The following is a 25796-nucleotide window of genomic DNA, read 5'->3' as shown; positions in this document are numbered from 1 at the left end:
TTAATGAAAAAGCAAGTCCTTCTCTTGCAAGGGGCCTCTCTTAGAGCTGGGTATTGGCACAGAAAGGCCCTTGCTGGTGGGAATCACAAGGCAGTGCCTGCCCTGCAGGGCTGCGTTACAACCCTCCGATGCCTCAAGGACTAGGTGCAAGACAGCCCACCTTCATCCTGGATTGAGTGCCGCAGTCTGGCCACTTGTGCAGAAGCGCTCAAGGGGCAGAGGGTAAAGAAACCCAAGCCTGGAGTGCCTGGGTGGTCTTCCAATCAGATGTTTGTGGGCAGGAAAATAGACCCTATCAACCAGGGGACAAATACAAGGTTGCCTGCCCCTTTTTATGGGCAGAACTGGGTGACTGGACTGTGACCTTGCTTAGGAAAAGCCACTGCCAGCTCCAGAAACTTTTTGGCCCTGTGTATGTTGGAAATTGCTTTACAGAGGACCACCTCAGTGAATGTACCCCTGTACTTTGAACTTTTATTTCTCTGAGTCATGACAGCTCCCTTCAAAAAGGCATTATCTCCATTATTTTTAGATAAATTTTCATGTACTGAGATGTACAAATCTTAACTATGTAATTTCATGAATTGGACCAGTATAAATATCCATGTGACCAGTACCGTAACAAAGATACGGAACATTTCTATCACCACAGAAAGTCCCCTTGGGCTCTTTTCTAATTGGTCTCCACCCCAGGCAACCACTGTTTTGTTTTTGCTTATTTTTTGAAGAGATAAAGTGTTGCTATGTTGCCCAGGCTGGTCTCAAACTTCTGGGCTCAATTGATCCCCTGCCTTAGCTCCCACAGTGATGGGATTACAGATGTGGGCCACCACTCCTGGCATTATTTTCTACTGATATAGATTAATTTGCTCTTTTGAATAAATGAAATCATACAGCATGTATTTTTTTAATGTCTGGTTTCTTTTGCACAATGTAATTTCTTTTTTTTTTTTTTTTTTTTTTTTTGAGACGGAGTCTCGCTCTGTCGCCCAGGCTGGAGTGCAGTGGCTGGATCTCAGCTCACTGCAAGCTCCGCCTCCCGGGTCCACGCCATTCTCCTGCCTCAGCCTCCCCAGTAGCTGGGACTACAGGCGCCGCCATCTCGCCCGGCTAATTTTTTGTATTTTTTAAGTGGAGACGGGGTTTCACTGTGTTAGCCAGGATGGTCTCGACCTCCTGACCTCGTGATCCATCTGCCTCGGCCTCCCAAAGTGCTGGGATTACAGGCATGAGCCACCACACCTAGCCCAGGAAATATTTTTTAAGTGGAGAGGGAGGAACTCCTTTGGGCCGTACACTTGGCTATGTGAATACGCTCATTCATCTACGCATGCATCTGCATGCTTCCTAAACACTAGGCCCTGGCCATCACTTGGGTGCAAAGATAATCGGAAATGGGTAGAGAGGATGAGGACAATGCAGGAAAAAGGCACATACGTAGGAGATGCAGCCAAACTGTTCAAGTGGTTTAGACACAGGGAAGCTTAACTCTACCTGGCAGAGTTTCAGAGAAGAGGTGGCTTTGCTTTGAGCTTTTTTTTTTAATTGAGATGGGGTCTTGTTCTGTCACCCAGCTGGAGTGCAGTGGCGTAATCTTGGCTCACTGCAGCCTCTGCCTCCCGGGCTCAAGCGATTCTCCCACCTCTGTTTTCTGAGTAGCTAGAGTCACAAGTGTGCACCACCAAGCCCGGCTATTTTTTTCTATTTTGGGGGAGACAGGGTTTCACCACATGCCTAGGCTGGTCTCAAACTCCTAAGCTCAAGCAGTCGCCTGCCTGGGCTTCCCAGTGTGCTGGGATTACAGATGTGGGCCACTTTGCCTGGCCTACTTTGAGCTTTCAAGGAGGACGAGATTTGAGGTTCTTGGAGAAGCATGGTGGGGAGGTCCCTGCTGAGAGTGGAAGGAACAAATGCCACACGGGGAAGGTGGAAGCCCCACAGACCATTTTTCCTGAATTCACAGCTTTGCAGTGGCCAGCCCTCTGGAGGCTTGGAACTGGCAGCTTGAACTTGACAGCAGCTGGCATCACCCATTCCAGTGCTGGACCCAGAGGTGTGGCAGGAGGGAGCCCAGTCTCAGCACATCTCTCTGGGGACCACAGGGCAGCTGTGTTGAAACAGATCCACTCTATGTCCCCTGGAATTGGCTGTGCCCTGCCACGTGCAGTTGGTCTCCTGGGCCAGGCCTCTCAACAATTCATAGGTTCGCCCCACCTTCCTGCAGGGTGGATAGGCTGCATGTCTAGGGAGCAGGGGCTGGCCCAGCTCTGGCAGTGAGCAACGAGGGCTGCCTCCTTGATTCTTTCTTGGTTCCTCTTCCCCCTTTAGTCCTCTGGAATGAGGATCCTCCCCCTCCTGGTTGTGAGTCATTTGGCAGGAGGCACGTTGACACGCGGTGACCCAGGCACCTGGGTCTTTGTGTTGAGCAAGGACCTTCATGTTCTGTGCCCGCCTTCCTCCAGGCCAAGGCACCCGAACTTTGGATCTGGTCACACCCCAGCCTGGCAACGGACAAGGTCACTGAATCTGTGTGCATGGGAATGTGGCTAAGAAAAACAATAATTCCTTACCTTGTATTTGCAGAGCACTTTGTTCTTTGTCAGACATGACCAGGCTTGTGTTTTTTCATCCAGCCAGCAAATGCTTGTCCAGTACCTACTGTGTGCCAGGTGGTAGAAAAGTAAGCACGATTAGGTTATGTCTTGAAGGAGTCTACAGTCTGGGGAAACATATGAACAAATCAGTATAAGAAATGGTGAGTTAGGAATATGTATAGACTGGGGCTTAAAGGAGGAATGTTTGGTTACACCAGGGACTATCAGGAAGGGCTTTGTAGAGGAGGTAGCATTTACTAGGTCAGAATGTGAAGAGTAATTTTGGGTAGACTTGGTGGGGTGGATACATTCCAGGCAGGAGGAACAACTTGAGCGAGTCAAGAAGGCATCCTACAACCAAGCAGTTGGGAGCAGGAAGTTGGGTGTGGATGTGGCAGGTAAGGCGAGAGATGAGGCTGGAGAACTGATACCAGGAGGGCCTGGTATGGAGCCTCCAGAGGTTGGACCTTACCCTTTAGCAGTATGGACCCCTGGAGAGTTTTAGAAGGATCCCCTTGGGGATTAAAGTGAGACTGGAGGCAGGGAGGCCAGTTAGGAGGCCAATATAGTCATCCGCTCAAGACATAAAAGCTGATATAAGGTAGTAGGAAGAGAGGAAGGGAAGGTTTGAAGTGTTGAGGACTTGGTCATTACGTGGATGTTGGGGCTTATAGGGCAGGAAACAGTTGAGGATTCTTCTATTATACATCCCTTCAGTAAGTTCGTCTTCACATGTAAAGTACGTAAAGTACCATGTGGGCACAAAGACGAGACAGACATTGATTCTCCCCATTGAGAAACAATAGTTCAGAAGGACAGCACTCTTTCGTCAGGTCTATATTAGCTGCAAGTGACAAAAAAAGGGAGAGCGGGAGGGAGGAAGGGAGAGAGGGAGGGAGGAAGGGAGAAGACATGAGAGGTATTTAATGGCGCTCATAGACTGGAAAGTTCTAGCAGGTAGAGCTTCAGGCAAAGCTGGATCTAGGTACTCAGTCTCTTTAGGAATCCACCCTTCTCCATGCTGTCTTACCTTTTCTTTGCATGGATTTCATTTTTTTCGTGACTAAGAGTTTATTCAGTATTTTTCCTGTCTTAAAAAAAAGTAACCTGATGCAAATAGAGTTGTTTTTCTGTACAGCATTAGTTTCTAGTAAGGCTAACAATGCTATATGCCTTCTTTGTTTCTTACAGATTGTTTTTATTTTTTGAGCTTTTTGGTTTTGGCTTTGAAGCTTTTATTTAAAAATTTTTTAAGTTGCAGCAAAAAAGCCCCATACAACATAAAATTTACCATCTAAACCATTTTTAAATGTACACTTCAGTAGTGTTATTTGTATTCATATTGTGTAGACTTCATTTTAAGGTAGGTTTTCTCTAACATTTCTAAACTGATGTCTGATACCCGCTTAACAACCCCAGTGGAAAGAGTGACAATTCTGAGACTGTTTTTTGTTGGCCCAAATTGGGCCGTGTGCCCACACTTAGCTGATTGCTATGGCAGTCACGATTATCTGAGATTGCAAGAGAGGTGGTCAAAAGGAGAGGAAGGTGCTATTACTGATAAGTGGGAAAGTGGTTGTCCCCTGCAGGCAGAGACCTGAGCATGGGTAACTTCTGCAGGGAGGAACTGTTGGGTTCCATGGGAAGCGTGCGTGTAAAATGCTGCATAACTTGAGCACCTACTGTGTGAGGTGCTGTGCAAGGGTTGTGGTTGTCCAAAAAGATTCACATTTGCCCCCATGGAGCTTTCAGCTAGTTGGGGAGAGAAGAGCTGGCCAGAGATTACCAAAATACAGTGTAGAAAATGGTGAGCACCAGGAGAGTGGATGTTTTTCTTCTAACAACTGCAAGTGTAACCAGGTAACCCCATCTTCGGGCCAGAATTCATTGTGGCCCAGGTGGTATTGGGTCCAGATAGTATTATGGTAAAAGATCCTCTTTTTCCTAGTCATGGGCTCACAACTGTATGCTTTTCAATTAACTAAAATGCACCCCAAGGGGCTCTTTGAGGGGACAGAGACCTTGTTGCCAGTGTCCAATCCTATTCCCTCTTTAAATCCAAGGCCCAGGAGCAGAATGGAGCCCCTGAAAATGAGACTTGTGGAACAGCAAAGTGAAGGGAAGGGGAGAAACTTGTCCTTGCATTTTACGGAGGAGATAAGAGTATGAAATTTCTGGCTGGCTTTTGCAGCACAGCCAGGTTCTCTAAGAGTGGCATGACAGAGAGAATGGAAAGAGAGAGGAAAAAGTAGAGTGACAGAAGAGGAGCTTGAGAGCCTTCCAGCCACCACATGGTGCAGGGATACCCTTGCTACCCTCATTTATCCCCGGTCAGGGAGGGCCTCAGTGCCCGGTGCGGTGGAGGACCGATCCCTCCCACTGCCGCAGGTCACCTGTTGAGGTGAACTGTTTCCACCCGGAGGGAGCTCAGGAAAGAAAGAAATCAGCCTGTACACAAAGTCATTACATTCACACAAACAAACGGCGTGCTTCCAAACAAAATCCCCAGTCTGAGTGGAGGGACTCCAGGGACTGAGTGGAGTTCTGAACCCCCTGCCTCAGCTGGAGATACTTTGACAGGAGCTGAGTCCCTATAGTACCACAAATGCAAATGCTCAAAATGCCCAAATGATGCCAGTAGCGGCCAAGTCTTCACAGAGTGAAGTCCCAGGGACACCCAGAAGAGACAGAAAAACGTCGGGTGTAGTCCAACTTGCTCACCCAGTTTCAAGGTTGCTGGCTTCTTCAGAGGTCACTTTCTTTGTACCAGTGAAACATTGGAGGCAGCAGATGTCATGCCAGGGGGTGAAAGGGAGGTTCCCCAAAACAAGAACATTTTGGCAGCTGCTGAGAAATCCCCTGAACATTCCTATTCTAGAGTCCAGTAGCCAGGAGCAGCTGGCACTCCCAGGCAGCCCCCGCTTTGCCTGGTAGTGAAACCAGGCTGATAGGCTCAGTCGTCCGAAGCTTGCTGCAGTCCTCATAGGGGCCACCAAAATTGTAACTGAAACGCAGTTCAGTCACTCGCCACTTGCAGAGTCCAATTAACAAGAGTGAGGTCTGGAATAAAGAAAGTCACTTTATTCCAAAGCTTAGCTTAGGGGAAGAGGTACAGGCTCCTGCCTTAAAAGATAACCACTTCACTTCCTGGGCAAAAAGCCGGGGCTTTTAAAGGGGGACTTGGCATGAACGCCATGCAGAGGAGGGAGCAAGCAAGTGCAGGGTCTGCATGACTTGCCTTGGTGCCTTACCTAGCAGGTAGTCGAGCTGGCACCATCGTGGCCAGAGCCAGGTTGTAAAGTGAGCATTACTTCAAGATACTCTCCGGTTGGGAGAGAGTTCCTTCTCAGTCACACTTTCGGATGTAAATTGATTGTTATCTCTAGAGGCAGTCTCCTGGTGGGAAGGTTCTGGCTCCGGAGCTTTTAAGTCAGCACATGGATAAGCTTGCTGTGTAGGGAGTGTCTGGTGAAGGGAAGGTAAAGGTTTTGCATTTCTAAAGAGCTAAGTAGGAAGTGGGGAACAGGAAAAGGAGGAAAGAGGAAAGAAAAAAATACATTTTTTAAAAAAACTTCATTCTCTTTTGCTTAGAAAAATGGGGATACTCCGTTACAGAGGAGGGGTCAGGAGTGGCTTCCGGGCAGTATGATTCCCCACGTGCTGTCCCATCGCTTACTCCCAGCCACTGCTAACACCACCGTCGCTTCAGCTTCCTCCTCCCCTCCGCAGACCTCTGCCTCCTCCTGGCTGCACCAGAGTGTGTGCCCCCTCGGATGAGCCCACCCTGGGCCCATGGGGAGGGCCTGGAGTCAGGGGGCCCAAGCAGGGCAGGTCTGAGGCACCCTCTTCCTCCTGCAGGCCTCTCTCTGGAACGTCTACCCAACTCCATCGCTTCCCGCTTCCGCCTGACGGAGAGGGAGGAGGAAGTGATCACCTGTTTTGAGAGGGCCTCCTGGATCGCTCAGGTGTTCCTGCAGGAATTGGAGAAGGTGAGCTGGAAATAACACCGTGGTAGGAGCTGCTGTCTATTGAGCACCTATATCTACAGATCCCACTAAACCCATAGGTCACCTGTGTGCTAATTAGAAGAAGGCACCTTTTCTGTCCCCCAGAGACACTCTACTTCATAGGTTGGAAAACTCATTTTGGTATATGGATTCCACTAGAATGAGACTCTTTACTGGAAAATAGTTTAATAGATAAATGAGTCCATGCCATCTGCTAGGCACCAGGAACTCCTTGGTGAACTCATCTTGCAGCACCAAAAGTGACTAGCCCTGTTTGTATCCATTAACTTGTTGACTCCTCACAGCCACCTCTGAGGTGGGTATTGTACTTATCCCTGTTTAATAGATGAGCTTTAGGAGATTGAATCATTTGCTCACCATTCTTTCCCTGGCAGGGATGGAGTCCGCCTGGGTCTTACAGCTGGACATCCTTCCCTGCTCTCGGTGTCCTAGAAGCTCCTCCCTGGATCCTGTGGGGAAGCAGGATCTTGGGATTCCTTCTCCGAGCCTTTCAGAGGCTGGTGAAAGAGCTGGTCACCAGGGCCCTGGCAGTTTTCAGATCTCCCTCCCTCTCCATTCCCTGTGGCGGGTCTGGGTTAACTGTCTGCAGGGTATCAAGTACAGGTGGTAGCAGCATTTGTGGTAAGTATCCCAGCCCTTCCCCTTCTGGGAGGCTCTGGTTTATTTTTATGTATTTTTTTTTTTTGCTTTTAATTTTTATGCATTTTATTAATTATTATTTTTTAGATGGATTCTTGCTCTGTCACCCAGGCTGGAGTTCAGTGGCACGATCTCAGCTCACTGCAATCTCCGCCTCCTGGGTTCAAGCGTTTCTTCTGCCTCAGCCTCTTGAGTAGCTGGAACTATAGGCATCTGCCACCATGCCCTTCTAATTTTTTGCATTTTTAGTAGAGACAGGGTTTCACCATGTTGGCCAGGCTGGTTTTGAACTCCTCACCTCAGGTGATCTGCCTGCCTCAGCCTCCCAAAATTCTGGGATTACCGGCCTGTGCCCGGCCTCCATTTTATTCTTTTTTCCTTCACATCTTAATACTGTGCCATGAGGGGTACTTGGTTCAATGCTAAGGGGACAGGAAACTGTATTCAACAAAGATCCTGCTAGCCCTTCTTGAGTGCCTGCTTTTGTGTCAGACACAACTCCAAGCACTTTACATTCATTCTGTGATTTAACCCTCACACTGACTGGATGAAATAGGCCCTGTTGTCGTTCCCATTTTACAAATAAGAAAACAAACTGGAGGAGGAGTTAGCCTGCCAGAGTTTACCTCGTTAATAAGTGGTGTCGGCAGGATTTGAACCCAGGGAGTGTGGCTCTGAATGCTCGCACAGAAGATATTGGGGGTGATGCTTAGGTATTCTGTGGAATAGATATTTAGCATGTTAGATGGAAGGTTCTAGAGCAGAGTAGATCAGGATTGGTGCCCTGAAGGAGGAGGTGGTCATGGACTGAGAGACTTAGAGCCCAGGAGACACTTGCACCTCACCTGCCTCAGCAGATGCCAAAATGTCAGTCCGGTACCATTTTGGAAGAGTCTACCCCAGGCCAGGTCATTTCCCCTGGAGCAGGATTCTCAACCTCAGTGCTGTTGATATTTGGGGCTGGAGAATTCTTTGTTGTCGGTGGGGGCGGGGGGATGCTGTGTATATTATAGGATGTTTAGCAGCATCCATGGCCTCTCCCCACTATGCCAGTAGCACTATCCCCCTTGTGACAACCAAAAATGTCTTCAGTTACTGACAACTGTCCCCTGAGGGCAAAGTCACCCCCCTGCTGACAGCCACTGCTCTAGAAGATGTCTCCTTGATTGGACTTCAGGAGGAAAGGAGAAGTGACTGATGGGCTCAGCAAATCTAGGACTTGAGTGCCCGTTCTCTGGCAGAGGCCATTTAGAGAGTCAGCATGGTTGAGCTGACCTCCACCAAAGGGGAATGGGTCACTGCTAGACAGTAGTAGTGTTTTAGGAGCTTTTCATGTTTGCATTGCATGTGGTTGGGAGGAAACTTTCACGGAAAAGATAAAGTCTGCTGCTCATCTGGAAGCCTAGGCTTTGGACTTTCAAAAGAGGATTAAGGTGATGAACTATAGTGCCAGGCACTGTACTGTCCCTGTCAAATGTCTGATGATGATGTCCAGGGCTGGAATCAGTGCCTGGTAGCAGTGGGCAGACAAACGGGGCCCTATAGTTGTTATCTTAAGTTGAGGGAGGGCAGGCCATAGAACCTTGTGCACCCTCAGAAATGCTGTGTGTCCCTCCTGAGACCCAGTCCTGACCTCTAAGGAACTAAGACCCTCTCTTAAATCTACTCTGAATTCTGAAAGAGGAGGTGGATGCCTCAGATTTTTTTCCCCTCAGATTAGACAAAGGAAATGGTATACAGAAGGCAGGCCAGTCTCGTTGGGCTGGAGGACCCTGTTAGGGCTGAGGCTTTTAAGTGACAGCTCAGTTAATGATGTAATTGTTCCTCAGCTTTTCCTGGAACCAGGGGGGGTCTCAGTTCTCTGGATGTTCTGATGTTCCATGCTTGTTTGACAGGGACAGTACAGTGCCTGGCAGGCACTCAGATGTTTGTGGAATGAATTAACTGATACATAGTGGAAATAGCCTGGAATCTGTTCCTGGCTAGGCTTGAGTTTGAGGTCCAGACTGACACCAGCTTTGTGACCTTATGCATTAAATTATTTTTGATGGATTGATTGGACAGTCTCACTCTTTTGCCCAGAATGGTCTGGAACTCCTGGCCTCAAGCGATTCTCTTGCCTCAGCCTCCCAAAGTGCTGGGATTACAAATGTGAGCCACCACGTCTAATTTACGCTTTTGACTTTAGACGTTTTCTGAGCCTCAGTTTCCTCGTCGATGAAATGCAAATAAAACCAGCCCTGTAGGACAGTTGTGAGATATAAATAAGATTTGGGCTTGGGTGGCAATTTTGTAAGAGTTTCATTTCCCCTTCTCTTTCCTTAACTGGAGGTGAGGTGTGGACAGCAGTGAGACTAAGGAGACACAGCTCCTGTCCTGTGGGAGTGAAGTCTGGTGGGAGCTGAGGTTTGCATATGCAGAACAGGGAAGCAATGCTGCATGAAGTGGTCTCTCTACCACGTGCTCAGACAGTGAGTGCTGTCTGGTTGAAGAGCGAGTGCTCAGCATGGCTCTGTATAGACAGGGAAGTCATCCGCAGTAGGGGGTAAGAGTGGAGAGGGGAACCTGACTGCACTGGCTCTGCCACCACCCCTCAACCTGAGTGGCCTTGGGGCAGGAAGAGACCCTCTCTGTTCTCACCTGTGAAATGGAAATGATGACTGTTCCTACCTAGTAGAGCTGCTCTAAGGACTAAGTGAGTTAATGAATTTAAAGCTCTGTGATTGTTGAATGAGTATTAGGGGCTTAGTGTGGTGGCTCATGCCTGTAATCTCATCACTTAGGAGGCCGAGGTGGGAGGATTGCTTAAGCCCAGGAGTTCGAGATCAGCCTGGGCAATATAGTAAGACCCTGTTTCTTAAAAAAAAAAAAAAAAAAAAAAAAAAAAAAAAAAAAAAAAGGCCGGGCGCGGTGGCTCAAGCCTGTAATCCCAGCACTTTGGGAGGCCGAGAGGGCGAATCACGAGGTCAGGAGATCGAGACCATCCTGGCTAACACGGTGAAACCCCGTCTCTACTAAAAATACAAAAAACTAGCCGGGCAAGGTGGCGGGCACCTGTAGTCCCAGCTACTCCGGAGGCTGAGGCAGGAGAATGGCGTAAACCCGGGAGGCGGAGCTTGCAGTGAGCTGAGATTCAGCCACTGCACTCCAGCCTGGGCGACAGAGCAAGACTCCGTCTCAAAAAAAAAAAAAAAAGACACAGGGCTTGTGGGCATCTAACAGTTGGATGGGGAGAGAATGCTTTAGACATGTTTTGAGTTAAAGCGAGTTAAAGCAGGGACTGGGATGGTGATGAGGCCACCTCCTCTTGCTGAGTGACCCCCTGCTTCAGAACTTTGAGACAATGGCTCTCTCTCTGTTCCCCTTCCCAGACCACAAATAACAGCACGTCGAGGCATCTGAAAGGCTGTCACCCGGTTGACTATGAGCTCACCTACTTCCTGGAAGCCGCCCTCCAGAGCGCCTATGTGAAAAACCTGAAGAAGGGGTAGGTCACTGGTAGTTGAGTGAGTGTGGGAACAATTCCCCTGGGCTGAGACTTTTGACGTGGCCTTAAGGCTGCTCTCCCTCTTCTCTGGCCTGTGCACACGTGCTCTCCCAAGAGGATCGGTGGGGACTGGCTTGTGTCACATCTTGTCAGACAGGAGTGTGCAGAGGCGTTCTCAGTGGGAAGGACCACGCTTTAGGAAGCCACAGAAGCAATAAAGCCTGTGTGTGCTCAGGGGAGACTGCCAAGAAGAGAAACAGGAATGGGCATCTCAAGAGGGTAGGGCGGAGGGCACCTGGGAGGTGATGTTGAGAAAGCAAAGGACAGTGAGCTGGCCAGTGGGTCTGGTTTTGTCCACTGTCGTCTGCGGTGTGAATGAAGTTATTTGGTTCCTCTGAGCCTCACGCTCCCCAAAAACCCAGTGGGAAGGCAGATATCTGTTCATTCCAGCTTTTAAGGAGTGGTGAGGGACGAGGGAAAGTATGGTAGAAGTAAAGTTCTGGCATCACGCCAGGGCTGTGGCTGTCCCTGCTGACGAGGCAGCAGAAATGCTTGTTTTCCTGTGGGTTGTCTTGAGGTCCTTCAGAATACTGGCCTATCTGAGACCTAAGAGCCACAGTGCCTGGAATGCCTTCCGTAGGCTTTTGCTCCTGGGTCTCTGAGTTCCCTTAGTATTTATTGATCATTATCTTTACCATCTTAGAAAAAGGGAAGTGGCAGGATAATAGGATCAACGTAGGGAGGTCAGCAGTAAGACATATGAATAAAGATCTCTGTGACATGAATAAGTTTAAGGAAAAGTGCTGTGCCTTGATATGCATATGCAAATATCTCCATAAACCTTTTTAGTGCATAAAGAGCAGCATTGCTGCTAGCACGTCCCACCTTCAGCCCTAAGGCGGTTTTCTCCTTTCTCAGTAAACAGAACATACAATCGGGTTTTACACCTCGAAGTTCCATTGCCCGGGGACGGGCAGGAGACAGATGCTTTTCTCTATCTCAACCGCCAAGAGGCCTTCTTTCCTCTTATATTAATCCTCCTCAGCACAGACCCTCCACGGCTGTCAGGCTGGGGGACGATCAGGTCTTTCCCTTCCCACGAGGCCATATTTCAGACTATCACATGGGGAGCAACCTTGGACAATTCCTAGCTTTCCTAGGCAGAGGTCCCTGCGACCTTTGGCAGTGTACGTGTCCCTGGGTACTTGAGATTAAGAGAATGGTGATGACTTTTCACAAGCATACTGCCTTCAGGCACTTGTTTAACAAAGCACACCCTGCACAGCCCAAAATCTGTTAAACCTTGACTCACCACAGCACATGTCTCTTGCAAGGACAAGGTTAGGAGTAGGGTCACCGATTAACAGCATCTCAAACACAGAACAAAATGGAGTCTCTTATGTCTACTTCTTTCTATATAGACACAGTAACAGTCTGATCTCTCTTTCTTTTCCCCACAACTTGTTTAGTAGAATAAAGCAAACTTACTGTTTTTTTCTACCTGATACTCTCTCTTTTTCTTTTTTAAAGACAGATCTTGCTCTGACATCCAGGCTGGAGTGCAATGGTGTGATCTCAGCTCACTGCAACTCCTGCCTTCTGGGCTCAGGTGATCCTCCCACCTTAGCCTCCTGAGTAGCTGGGATGACAGGCATGCACCATCACACCTGGCTAATTTTTTGTATTTTTTGTAGAGAGGGAGTTGCACTTTGTTGCCTAGGCTGGTCTCAAACTCTTGGACTCAAGTGATCCTCCTGCCTCAGCCTTCTAAAGTGCTGGGATTACAGGCGTGAGCCACTGTGCCTGGCCCTACTTTCTACTCAATACAACACAGGTCATTTCTGTGACCAAATGTGGGTTTTTTTTACCCCACTCACAACCAGTTCTCTGACACCAGCTGGGTTTCCTACAATTAAATTCACTTCTGATGCTTGATCTGGGCCCTGGCGGGGGCAGGGGAAGTGGAAGGAGTCTGGGAGGGGCACAGAGGCTCAGTCCCTTGAGGGACTGCCTTCCATAGCAGACACCAGTCACAAGTAGCAGGTCCCCAGGTTACCAGCAACTTCTGTTTGAATTGGCTACAAATCAGGTTCCCACAACCTCTTCTCGGTTCCACAAGTTGCAGAGGAGCTCATGGAACCCAGGAGAGCAGTTTACTTGCTAGATGACTGGTGTACAGTACCACATAAAATGGTACAGCCTAGCCAGGTGGAAGAGGCGCATAGGGTTAGGTATGCGGAAGGCATGCGGAGCATCCAGGCCCCCTCCGGATGCACCACTGCTGCATGTCCAGCAACCTGGAAGCTCTCCAAGCCCTGTGCTTTTGGGTTTTTATGGCTGCTCCATTATGTAGGCATGTTGTATTAAATCACTGGCCACTGGTGATCAGCTCAACCTTCAGCCCCTCTCTGGCCCCTGACAGAAAAAATTTGCTGATCCATCCCCCAACTTTAAATAATCACTTTTAATATTTTGATACATGTCTTTCGTGTTTTTCTATGCATAGATACACAGATGTATTTTTTTTTTTTTCAACAACCACCACAAAATAGTATCCTAGAGGACACACTGCTTGTAGCTTGCTCTTTCCACCCAGGCTTGGCTGTGAGCCTCTTTCCTTCCTGCTTATCTCCCTTCCCCACAAAGTTGCTCGATGTGGGGGTCGAGGAGGAGGTGGGCCAAGTCCACTCCTGCAGGTGGGCTCAGGGCTATATGGGGCTGGGCACATAGTGGACTTGTGGCAGGTCAGGCTTGATCCGGGCCCTGGTGGGGACAGGGGAAATGGGAGGAGTCTGGGAGGGGCAGAGAGGGTGGGATGAGGCTAAGGATTGTAGGACAGCAGGAATCTGCAGGAGAGGGTCCATGGCCAAATAAGTTTGGGAAACAATGGATTGAAGACCTCTGAGACTGTCTAGAACCGGAGCCTGAAGGTGAGTCATGCATCTCCAGGAGGAGACAAAGGCCTGTGAAGCTGCTGACTGTTCGATGTGGTGCCCTTGTCTGGAGTGCGTCTTCAGGTGCTCTGGGACTGCCAGAGGAGCATTCTGACCAAAGCACACGGGTCTGGCCCAGGCAGCTTTTCCATCTAGCAGATATCCCTGCCCAACGGAGCTGCATATCAGTAACCTTGAGCTTGAGTTCTCAATTGCCTGGAAGAGAAGGAGGTGGAGGTGTTTGTCCAGAATGTGGATCAGGCCGTGGTGACGTCACTTCCCGGAGGCAGTGGCTGTGATGATGACTGCAGCGGGCAGGTGGACCTGGGCCTTGGGGAGGCAGACCTGCCCCAGCAGGACCGTTGGCCCAGGGGAGGCCTATGCCCTCTTCCTTCTCTTTCTCTCCACCCTGCCCTTGCTGTTGTGGGGGCAGGAACTGCATGAGTTCGTATCTTCCAAATGGAAAGAATAGGGTGAAAGGAGCCGGGAGCAGTGGCTCACATACGTAATCCCAGCAGTTTGGGAGGCTGAGGCGGGAGGATCGCTTGAGTCCAGGAGTTTGAGGCCAGCCTGGGCAACATAGGGAGACTTTGTCTCTACAAAAATTAAACAAAATTGGCCAGGCTTAGTGGCATGCGCCTGTAGTCTCAGCTACTTGGGAGGCTGAGGTGGGAGGATCATCTGAGCCCGGGAGGCGGAGGTTTCCATGAGCTGTGATTGTGCCACTGCACTATAGCCTGAGTAGCAGAGTGAGATCCTGTGTCAAGAAAAAAAAAAAAAAGAATAGGTTGGAAGTGCCCCTTCCAACTGGGAAACAGGCTGCCTCTCTTTCTCTCCTCATGCCTGGCAGCCAGGAGACTGAGAAGCACAGCTGTGGAGTCAGCACACCTGGGAGTGAATCCTAGCTCTTATGACAAGCTTGTGTGTGCATGGGCAAGTCCCTTGAGCTCGCTGAACCTCTGCTTTCCTTACCTGTAAGGTGGTGGTGAGGACCATGCCTGCCTTCTCATAGCGTTGTTGTGGGGATCATATTATATATGAACACCCACCCACCCACCAGGGTGCCTCAACAGCTGGTAGATCACAGCTGCCTAGAATTCATGCCTGTAATTCCACAGTTTTGGGAGGCCGAGGTGGGAGGATTGCTGGAGCCCACAAGTTTGAGTCCAGCCTGGACAACATAGTGAGACCGTCTCTACAAAAAAAATTATTTTTAATTAGCTGGACATCGTGACGTGCACCTGTGGTCCTAGCTGCTCGGAAGGCTGAGATAGGAAGGTTGCTTGAGCCCAGGAGATAGAGGCTGCAGTGAGCCGTGATGACGCCTTTGCATTTCAGTCTGGGCAACACAGCAAGACCCTATCTCAAAAAAATAAAATAAAATACAAATACAAATAAAGGAAAATAAAAGGAAAATCAAAGCCAGTATTATCATTTGTTTTTATTATTTTTGTGTAGTCCATAGCTAGACAGGCTGCTGGCCCAAATGTGAGCCACCTTTTGTTTTCTTTCTGTAATTTCTCAAGTGGTAGGCCAGGGAGGTGGTGGTGTCTCTGGAATGTGTGGATGTGGAGGCTGGGAGAGAAGGCAGTTCACCCGCAAGGGTAGGACCCACTGTGGAGTCCTGGGCTCCTTGGACCACCTGTGCCAGAGGTGGGGCTGAGGACAGCCCAGGGGCACTGAGAAGCACAGCTGCCTTGCTCCACCTCCACCATCTGCTTTTTTGATCCTTTTTCGGTTGCTGAGCTTTGGTCTCAGAGAAACAGTGGCCCGGAGTGCTGGTTCCTGTTTTCATGGCCCGGCAGTTGAAGCTGGAGACCACCACTCCCCCATGGCTGCTACTTGGAGCCCCCTTGTCTCCTTCTGCCAGTTGTGAGCTCCCAGGGATGAGTCTGGGGGACCTGAAGAGAGGCCATCCTCAGCTCTGCCTGCAGAGCTCTGCCTGCGGGAGATTTGGGAGGAGCAGGGATCACCACTCTAACTCCTCAGTGATTTATGACGAGGACCTGGGGCAGTTGTGCCTGTAAGGCAGGGGTGGCCTGCCACCTGTTTTTTTGTAAATAAACTTCTGTTAGAACACAGCCATGCCCATTCATTTACATATAATCTCACCACAGACTTGAGTAGCTGCATTTGGGACCTTATGGGAAAGTCTGTAAAATTTGCTGTCTTTATTTGCCCTTTAGAGAAAAACAGTTTGCTGGCCCCTGCACTACAGAGGTTAAGGAGTCCTCAATTCCTCCCTCCCAAGGACCTGCATAGGCACGAAGGCCAGAGGGGCTGTTCTTATCTATGAAAGCTTCTTGGAGTGGATTTTGTGGGGAGGGGATAGTTCTAATTTCAATAGTCCATCTCCTTCATTCATCCATTTCAGGGATATTTCTTAGGATAATGCATGCCCCTTAGGAAGTGCTAAATTCTCACCAGGCACCTGCATATGTGTTAGTCCTGCCAGTATTCCCTGAGGGAAGCGCCATAGTTAGCATCCCTGCTTCACAGATGGGAAATTGAGGCACAGGGAACAAAAGCGACTTGTCCTCAGTAGAGCCAGGATTCTGTGCTCAGTGCCCGGTTGACTTTCTTAGCTGGCAGTCTCATCTAATAGGCTGCCTACCCACAGCAGGAATTCTGTTACTGAGCCCCTGGGCCACCACCCTTGGAGTGCTGCTAACCTAGTGTGGGTTGCCCAAGGGTGCTCACACCCTGCAGGTGCTGTGTGCCAGCTTCTGGTGTGAAAACTTTGGTGGGTGCCCTCGCCATCTGGAGGAAGTAAGGGTGAGGCCCCGGGGTTGGAGGTTACTCTGTGGCCCTGAACAAGTTCCCCATCTGCCCCTCTAGTTGGCTTCCTCCCCTCTAAGTGCATCTGCTTGTCCATGTCCCAGAGGGTGCAAGGGTCCAGTGAGAGGGAAGGAATGCAAAACACCTGGAGTATTTTCACAGCTATTAACTTCCTCTCCATTGAGAGTCCCCCCACAGCCACCTCTAGGGGTTGCCTGCTCCCCTTCCCCACAATTGAATTTTCTGCAGGTATGACTTTTTTTTTTTTTTTTTGAGACAGAGTCTCGCTCTGTCACCCAAGCTGGAGTGCACTGGCCAGATCTCAGCTCACTGCAAGCCCCGCCTCCCGGGTTCACGCCATTCTCCTGCCTCAGCCTCCCGAGTAGCTGGGACTACAGGCGCCCGCCACCGCGCCCAGCTAGTTTTTTGTATTTTTTAGTAGAGACGGGGTTTCACCATGTTAGCCAGGATGGTCTCGATCTCCTGACCTTGTGATTCGCCCGCCTCGGCCTCCCAAAGTGCTGGGACTTTAAGGTGAACATCAAGGACAGCCAGGAGGAAAAGAGGGAGAGAGACCAGTGGCAGTCATGCTTCTGCTGTGGGCCTGGCTGGACCATGTGTTTGGTGTACAGTGCTCTGGGAAGGCCAGGTGACCCCATACACTAGTGAGGGAGGCTTGGAGAGGTTGAGTCACTTGCCCGAGCTCACCCACTGGGATTCCAGCTTCGGGCCTGAGCGGCCTGGAAACTCATGCCATTTCCAAATTTGGGGGCATGGAAGGACAGCCTGGGCAGCCCATGGGTGTGTGGGAGAAGCCAGGGCCTGGTGATGGCTGGGAGCATAGAGCTGATCCATGGTGTGCTGACTCCCACCTCTCTGGAACCCTGAATCACCATTCTCAAAGGGTGTCTCCTCTTCTTGCAGGTGATCCCTCCCTCCCCAGAGCCTGCTTCCCCTTCTGCACTCTGTGCTGAGGCCACAGGAGGGTTGTCGGTCAGTGTGTATGCAATGCAGCAGTGGGCAGAGGTGTTGACTCACCATCACCCCCCAGAAAGCCCAAGCGATTTCAGTCACTTTCTGTTGCTGTAGCTCCACCCCCTCCCTCCTCTTCTTTCTTCCTGAGGCACACATTTTGGTCCTTACAGCCAGGATCCTGGCTCCACCCCGCCCCAACCTCACCACCCTGAAGAGGGGTAGAAATTGAGTCATCATTCAGGGAAACAGCCCAAACATTTAAAAGTCTTGAAAGTCTTGGCGCAGGGCGCGGTGGCTCAAGCCTGTAATCCCAGTACTTTGGGAGGCCGAGACGGGCGGATCACGAGCTCAGGAGATCGAGACCATCCTGGCTAACACGGTGAAACCCCGTCTCTACTAAAAAATACAAAAAACTAGCCAGGCAAGGTGGCGGGTGCTTGTAGTCCCAGCTACTTGGGAGGCTGAGGCAGGAGAATGGCGTAAACCCGGGAGGCAGAGCTTGCAGTGAGCTGAGATCTGGCCACTGCACTCCAGCCTGGGTGACAGAGCGAGACTCTGTCTCAAAAAAAAAAAAAGAAAGTCTTGGCATGTAAGTAGCAGTCCCAGGACACGTGGCAGTTGCTCAGCCCCTCTGTCTATTTCCTGTGGCCCATCCAGCCCAGAGGAGCTGGAGTTGCAGCCTGTGTGCCTGGCTGGGCTGTAAATAATTTCTGTGCACCTTTCCTCATAATTGTGGCTAATATTTGTTGAATACTTACTCCATGCCAGGCCGAATGCGAATGCCTTTCTGTATAATCCTGTGAAGCAGGAACTAATAAAATCCCCATTTTACTGAAGAAAGGAGAGGTTAAGTAACTCGCCCAAAGTCAGGAACTCACAGATGTAAACCCCATGAGCCTGGTGCTGAAGCTGGGTCTGTCCAGCCCACGGCACCATGGCATGTCTACATCAGTGAGCCTGTGTAGTACCACATTGTCCCTTGGGCACGGTGATATCCTCGTAGGTGAATCGTCAGTTCTAGTATTTTTTTAATATATTTGTTAGGAAGTTAAAAAATAATATAAAGATACCTTAGCCCAGGGTTGCTCAGCCTCAGCACTGTTGATATTTTGAGCCAGGTAACTTCATTGTGGGGCTCTCCTATACATTGTAGGTTTTAGCAACATCTCTGGCTTCCACCCACTGGATGCCAGGAGCACCATCCCTCCACTCCCCCCCGCCCCCACTCCCCCCACTCCCCCTGGCCAAGAGTGACACCGGAAATGGCTCCAGACATTGGCACATGTCCTGGGTGGGGGCACAGTTGCCCCAGTTGAGAACCACTGTCTTAGCTTAAGGTGCTAGAAGCATAATACCTGTCAGATACTGATGTCAGCTCATCTGCATTAGGGCAGCTCTGAACGGTCTGTTAAAGGGCTGTGGAGTCAGGGCAGTGTTTTCTGCTGGTTACATTCCATCCTGCCCCCCTGGGCTCTTGGGATGCTTGGGAAGCAGGGAGAAACCCTTCTCGGTGTTCAGGGAGCTCACTGCCCCATGAAGGGAGTCAGTTTTAGGTGATGAAGCCCAGAGAAAGGCCCTCAGTTCCTGTCCCAGGTTGCCTCCAAGTGCCTGCTATGGGCCAGACGCCCTGCCCTCACTGCAGGGTTCAAGCTGTGGCCAGGAGGAGGTCCCCTCCCGTCGTGGGGTGACCGTCCCAGAGGGGAACCTGTGGTGGAGACGGTCAGGCAGTGCTCTGTGCTGGGGGAGAAAGAGCAGAGAGGTGGGTGTGCTGCCTGGGCTGGGGTGGACCCTGAAGGTGTTCACCCCAAGGGGCCAAGAGTGGAGCAGGGGTGCTGCAGTTCCTCAGGGGCCCAGGGAGAGGGAGAGATGGTGGAGCCTGCCTCCTGCCTGAGCTCATTCCCACATGGGCCTTGGTGGACCCAGCTGCCAGCGAGACTAAGGAGACCCTGCTGAGAACAGGGTGGAGCTAGATGGCCACAGGCAGTGCCCGCCCCCAGAGTTCAGCTTGTCCCTCCCATTGAGGACTTGACCTAAGTTAAAGAGTGTGCTGTTGTCCGTTGTGTATGGTGGGTGGCAATTGCTGGACCCCAGATGCTTTCCTTGGAGCTTCAGGAAAGCCTGAGCCTCCCCTTCTCTGGCTAAGCCTGAGACTGCTACCCAGTTCCTCATCAGGATGTCTGAGGGATGTTAATTTCCTCCAGGAGCCTTGCCCTATTGATTCAGCGGCTGATTCCCCGAGATGGCTCTTGCCCCTTGCTCTGTGGCTGATGATAGGGTTCCTAATTGAGCTAGAACTGAAGGCACGGGCCTGAAAGGACTATCAGGACTTGGGAGGCCCCAGTGCAAAGGAGCCAGTGGTGGGTGGGGGTGGAGGGCGTCTCTTCCCCTCACCACCACTAGAGGGCAGCCGTGGACTCTGTTTGGAGCCTCGCCCCAGGCAGTTCGGCCGCCTGGTTGCCAGGAGGGGGCACCTTTCTGACATGTTTTTTTGGGAGACGGGTAATGGCAGCTGGGCCCAGGGTTCAAACTATAGGGGAGGCTCCAGAAATAAGCTTGGTTCTGTTTTACATGAAACTGCTCCAGGGGTGAAGCAGTGGGGCCTGGAAGGGGAGGGGGACCTTTCAGTGCCAGGGAAGCTGGTTGTCCCTGTTGGTGGCTCTCACTGCACTAGGACGAGTGCCTGGGTATCTCCCAAGAACAAGTACGTGAGCCGACTCTGTTCCTTTACCCAGAGTGGGCAACAGTCGATTTCTCTCTGAGTTGGTTTTTCCCTTCCTTCCGCCTAGACCTGGCAGCAGCTATTCTTTGCCCTGGGCCCAGAGTGAGCTTGGTCCATGCACATTGAACCAGGTGGGCCATATGTTTTGTGCTTGTTCTTGTAATTTTTTAAAGTTTGTAAAGCAACATGTGCTCACTGCACCAAAATCAAACAATAGAGAAGGGAGTGGATGTGTTTTCTAAGGGAGTTCCCCAGGACTTTGGCAGGTTGTTCAGGCCTATGAAAGCACTGTCCCTTTCCGTGTGTGTGTGTGTGTGTGTGTGTGTGTGTGTGTGTGTGTGTGTGTATTTGCTCCACCTTTCCAGCTGGATGCCGAGTTGGAGAGGCAGCAAAGGCACCTTAGAAAGCCCAGCCTGCTGTTTGCCATGACCCCCATGAGGGATTCCATCAGTCATTTTGCCTTGTTCTAGCAGCCACCGGGTATGTGCAGGGCTAGGGGAGGACAGGAGTCAGACTGTTCTCACAAATCTGGGGTTCCGGGGCCACAGTCACCCAACAGTGAATCCCGTTCTGAGAGCCTCCTGGTGCTCTGTGTCATGCTTTGGGGCACAGGGTAACCTCTGAGGCCCATTCCAGCCTCTCTGAATGCACAGCCTTTGTCCACTCTTAGCACCACCTCCTCAACCTTCCCCACTTCTTTTTTTTTTTTTTTTTGAGACAGAGTCTCACTCTGTCTCCCGGGCTGGAGTGCATTGGCTGGATCTCAGCTCACTGCAAGCTTCGCCTCCCGGGTTTACGCCATTTTCCTGCCTCAGCTTCCCGAGTAGCTGGGACTACAGGCGCCCGCCACCTCGCCCGGCTAGATTTTTGTATTTTTTAGTAGAGATGGGGTTTCACCGTGTTAGCCAGGATGGTCTCGATCTCCTGACCTCGTGATCCGCCTGTCTCAGCCTCCCAAAGTGCTGGGATTACAGGCTTGAGCCACCGCGCCCGGCCAACCTTCCCCACTTCTATCCCCCGCCTCACTAGAAAGGAAAGAGCCCGGCACCTGGACGACATCCTCAGTGCCACAGGACGACATCCTCAGTGCCACAGGAGGGAAATGTCACAGCCCTATTCTGGGCTGGGAGTGAAGAGGAATCCTCTGTTTGAAACAGAGGATTTGGGTCTGCAACAGGAGTGAACAGTTTGGTGACCACTTGAACTTCACCTGATCTTGTCCCCTGATTCACGCATTCAGCTGTTGGGATCTGCCAACTGGCTATGCTCTTCTGGGTCTTTGACCGGTAACCTTTCATACACAGTTAGTGGTACTGGCCCTGGAATAGGGACATCTGGCCAGGGCCATATGCACTAGTATCTGTTTAGGTTCCATTCAGCCATCAGTTCCATGTAGTTTCTCATTCTCTGTTTTAGCTCAAACCCAGTCTTCCCCAGATATTTTTTGAACACTTACTGTATGGAAAACACTTGGCCAAGCTCTGTCGTGAACAGAGCTGATGACCAGGCACTTGGTAGGCAGCTGGCACTTTGTAAAGACTTAGCAAATTGAGTCCCAGGAGTTCTGGAGTTCACATGGTCAGGAAAAGAAAATGTAACCATGCTGGGTCAAGAGACAGGTGTCTTTCTCAGAGGTCTCAGGGTGAAAAGAAAGGAAAATCTGAACCCCTTTGTGCCTGCCGTAAGCCTGCCTTTCCCTTTAGGTAAGGGAGGGAAAGGCAGGCATCTTCCGGGCTCTCTTTTTCCTGTTGGAACCTAGGGATTTATTTATTCAGTGATCATTTCTTGAGTACCTTCTATGCACCACACATTGTGCTGGTGCTGGGATAATGAAGCCTACCTCCCTCACCAACCTCATGGGAAGCTGCACGGACTGAGTGAGGCAAAGGAAGGGCTCTGTGAAATGTGCAGCACTGCCTGCTGCCGCCTAGGGGCCTGGGGAGCTTGCCAGCCCCTTGCACATCCCCCCAGAGGCTCCCCTAAGGTGGGCCGTGTCCTTGACCCATCATCACACCCACATCTCTCTTTCTGTTCCTGGCCAACCAGGCTTTCCTTGACTTGGAATAAATGGCTTCCTGGCTTCTCCCCATGCAGGCTGTTTCTGGGCCAGGGTTGTTTGAGGCCCTGTTTGGATATTGTTAAAAGTGGGCAGCTTTGCTCAGAAAGGTCAGCATGAGAGACGAGAACAAAGAGATCTTTCAAGCTGGCCTCTGGCAGGGCAGCCAGGAATGGCTCGGAAAAGCCCCAGCTCCACCTGGCACTGGCAGCTTCAGAGCTGTGACGTGATTGCTCAGGCTCATGGCCATCTGCAGAGCCCTGGAGAAGCCCCGTCGTGTGCCTTCTTATTTCTCAGAGGGGTAAGCTGAGGCAGGGGGCATTCCCAAGTCAGTGTTAGCTGGGACCCCAGATCTCTCCCTGTACAGCCCTGGACACTGGGATCTCTTTTTTTTTTTTTTTTTTCTTGAAGGGCATTCAATAAAAATTGGGATTTACCCAAAACATCCCTGAAGGTGATTATTTGGTTTGCTAAAGAATTCCTGGGAGCTTATATGCCAGAATCCCTTACAGATTTGAAAGTAGTAAAAAGACACAACTTTTAGATACAGAATCTTAAAATGCGTAAGATGCAATGCTGATGTGCTGATTCCTTGAGTTTGTGTGTGTGTGTGTGTGTGTGTGTGTGTGTGTGTGTGTGTGTTTTGGAGGGGAGTCTGCGTTTCTCCCAAGCTTCCAGGTAATGCCAGTCTGCTGGTGCAAGAGCGTTGATGATGTAAAGGCTAAAGGCTGAGCTCATTCGGCAATGCAGAGAGAGGACAGTCCTTGCGGTGGAGTGGGAAGAAGGGACCACAGTCATTCTTGGCTTTGGCCTCTTGGTAGCAGGTCCCAGGACCTGCCAGCGTCCTCTGGGCTACAGGGCCCTAGGCAGCCCCGGGGTCCAGCTCTCTTCAGCCTGTTGCTGTTGGGCCCAGCTGCCAGGGTTGTCTTAGACTGATATCCCAGAATCAGCCAGTTCTTTTCTCTTCCGGGAGCTCATGAAGTCTGTCCTTTTACTCAGTTTACTGCAGTCTGTCTTTTTCCTGTCTTCTGTTGGTGGCTGGTGCTGGGCTGTCCCCTAAGCTGGCCTGGCCTATGGGACCCTTCAGCTTTATGACCACCTTCTTCCTACCAGCCCCCAGCCCCACAGAGGACAGAAGAACAGGATTCCTCGTAGATAAACCAGGCCCAAGGACAGGCCTGGGCCCCCCACAGGAAGCTTCTTTGGTTCCACTGAGGCCTCTGTCTCGGAAAATAACCCAGAGCTGAGACAGAGGCCATAGGCCCAGAGATTGGGACTACAGGCACAGGCACCACCACAACCCAGCTAATTTTTATAGTTTTAGTGGAGATGGGGTTTTTACCATGTTGGCCAGGCTTGTCTCAAACTACTGACCTCAAGAGATCTGCCAGCCTCAGCCTCCCAAAGTGCTGGGATTATAGGCATGAGCCACCACACCTGGCCCACCCCAGAGTCCTTAATTCAGCAGGTCTGGGTGGGGGGTCTCAGAATTTGCATTTCTTTTTTTTTTTTTTTTTTTTTTGAGACAGAGTCTCGCTCTGCCCCCAGGCTGGAGTGCAGTGGCCGGATCTCAGCTCACTGCAAGCTCCGCGTCCCGGGTTCACGCCATTCTCCTGCCTCAGCCTCCCGAGTAGCTGGGACTACAGGCGCCCGCCACCTCGCCCAGCTAATTTTTTTGTATTTTTAGTAGAGACGGGGTTTCACCGTGTTAGCCAGGATGGTTTCAATCTCCTGACCTCGTGATTCGCCCGTCTCGGCCTCCCAAAGTGCTGGGATTACAGGCTTGAGCCACCGCGCCCGGCCAGAATTTGCATTTCTAACAAGTCCCTGGGATACGGATGCTGCTAGTCCAAGTACCACATTTTGAGGCCCTCTTGTCTGAATTATCATTTCTGTCCAGGTGTGGTAGTGGCTTATGCCTGTAATCCCAGCACTTTGGGAGGCTGAAGTGGGAGGATCACTTTAGTCCAGGAGTTCAAGACCAGGCTGGGCAACATAGCGAGACCTCATCTCTGCAAATAAATAAAATAAATTATCATTTCTTGGAGTGTGGTACGAGTACTTCTAGTGACACACAATGTGGTTTTAAGTGATGTGCACACTAACTTTTAAAAAATATTTCTGTTATTATTAAGGGAAGGTGAGTTATCTACTCACCTTAAAAGAAAAAGGAAGATATAAGGAAAAGTATGACATAAATAATAGTACTGGTGATAGGCAGCTAGTGGTAAACATAGTGAATGAGGTATGCAGTCTACAGAAGTCTGGGAGACACTGAGCTAAGTGAAGTCCTCATTTTACAGACCGCACCCAGACTTGATGGTCTCTAAGGGGGCTGAGGTTCCCTGTCCTGCTTGCCACTCCCAGGTCTTCAGAGCACTTGGCAGACTAGGGAAAGTCATCATAACTCTGATCCTACCCCAAGAGTCTCCATTCTCAACTCTGAAGACAAGGGTCTGTGTTGGTAATGTTGGTAGTTTGCACGTTTTTTTGCTTTCATGTTCTGAGGCCAGAGCTTTCCAGAAGGTAAGGGACTTGATCTGCAAATGTATCCTTTCATGGCTGCCAGGCCCCAAAGCCTCCAGGAGCCTGTTTTGTGCATGAAATTGAAGAAGGGGCTTATGTAACTTTCCTGGCTGCCAGTTTGGGCTGTTCACCCTCTGTAATCTTAATTTTTCTAAATTCGCTGGCCCAGCAGCCTCTGCTTTCCCTTGTGTGGTGTGATCCAGGGAACCCCCTGAGCAGATGAGCAGGGCAGCCCTTACATTTTCCTGAGCATGTGCTACGTGGCAGGAGCTGCTGGGCGGAGCTTTAGGAACATGGTAGTGATGCGCCTGGCCCTCAGGAGACCACAGTGTGCAGTGGTCAGACCTGCAGGTGGAAAATGACCTTGAGAGGTTTTACTTGCTTCACAAGAGGAATTAACAGGCAGGGCAACATGGGGAGGGGTCTGGGGAGGCTTCGTGGAGGAGGTGACATTGGAACTTGCTTTTGAAGGATGAAGTGGGGAAAGGCTGTGTAAGGCAGTGGAAGAAGCCAGTGCCAAGACTTGATATAGGGGATTGCGGTCGTTCAGACGGGACTTGCTCTAGTGCTGGGGGCTGAGGTGGGAGAAAGGTGAGGAGCAGACCCTACAGCCTCAGATGCTATGCTGGGGGCCTGGACTGGATTCTGTGAGCCCTGGGACCACTATAGGGCTGGACTTGAGAGAATCCAGGTGACCTTCCTGCATCCACTGAGACCCCCAAGGTGCAGAGGGAGCAGTTTTTCACATTGCAGGCCACAACCTGTTAATGGGAATGCAAGATCTATTTAGTGGGCTGCAGCCAGCATGTTATAAAACGGGGGTAGAGGGAGAAGGAAAATGGAAAACCTCAGTGTTGATTGCACATCGGAGAGATGGGTATTGTGTCGAGACACTTCGGTTTTATGTCAGGGAAGTGTGTGTGGATACTGGGTTGCAATGTGAGATGTATTTCTCACTATGGCTCACACTTTTAAAAGCTTTAAAACTATTTCAAGGCACAGAAGGCTGACTGGGAGTGGTGAGACTGGCTGGTGTGGTCATCAAGGCCCAAGGTGAGGCA

At 50.5% G+C, this 25796-nt stretch overlaps 1 protein-coding gene across 5 annotated transcripts in view; it reads left to right on the top strand.

Moving 5' to 3' along the window:
- The window catches only part of TTC7A (tetratricopeptide repeat domain 7A), a 136297-nt gene that overhangs the window by 27367 nt on the left and 83134 nt on the right, over positions 1–25796 (top strand). For all 5 annotated transcript variants that reach the window (XM_030921672.1, XM_010364300.2, XM_030921671.1 and 2 more), the window contains exons 4-5: positions 6453–6583; positions 10633–10748. In XM_030921672.1, coding sequence (XP_030777532.1) covers positions 6453–6583; positions 10633–10748 — 247 coding nt within the window. The remainder of the gene's footprint in view (positions 1–6452; positions 6584–10632; positions 10749–25796) is intronic.

The sequence above is a fragment of the Rhinopithecus roxellana genome, chromosome 17 (genome assembly GCF_007565055.1).
Source record: "Rhinopithecus roxellana isolate Shanxi Qingling chromosome 17, ASM756505v1, whole genome shotgun sequence".
In the NCBI taxonomy this organism is placed as follows: domain Eukaryota; kingdom Metazoa; phylum Chordata; class Mammalia; order Primates; family Cercopithecidae; genus Rhinopithecus; species Rhinopithecus roxellana.
This window is presented reverse-complemented; position numbering and strand designations above follow the sequence as displayed.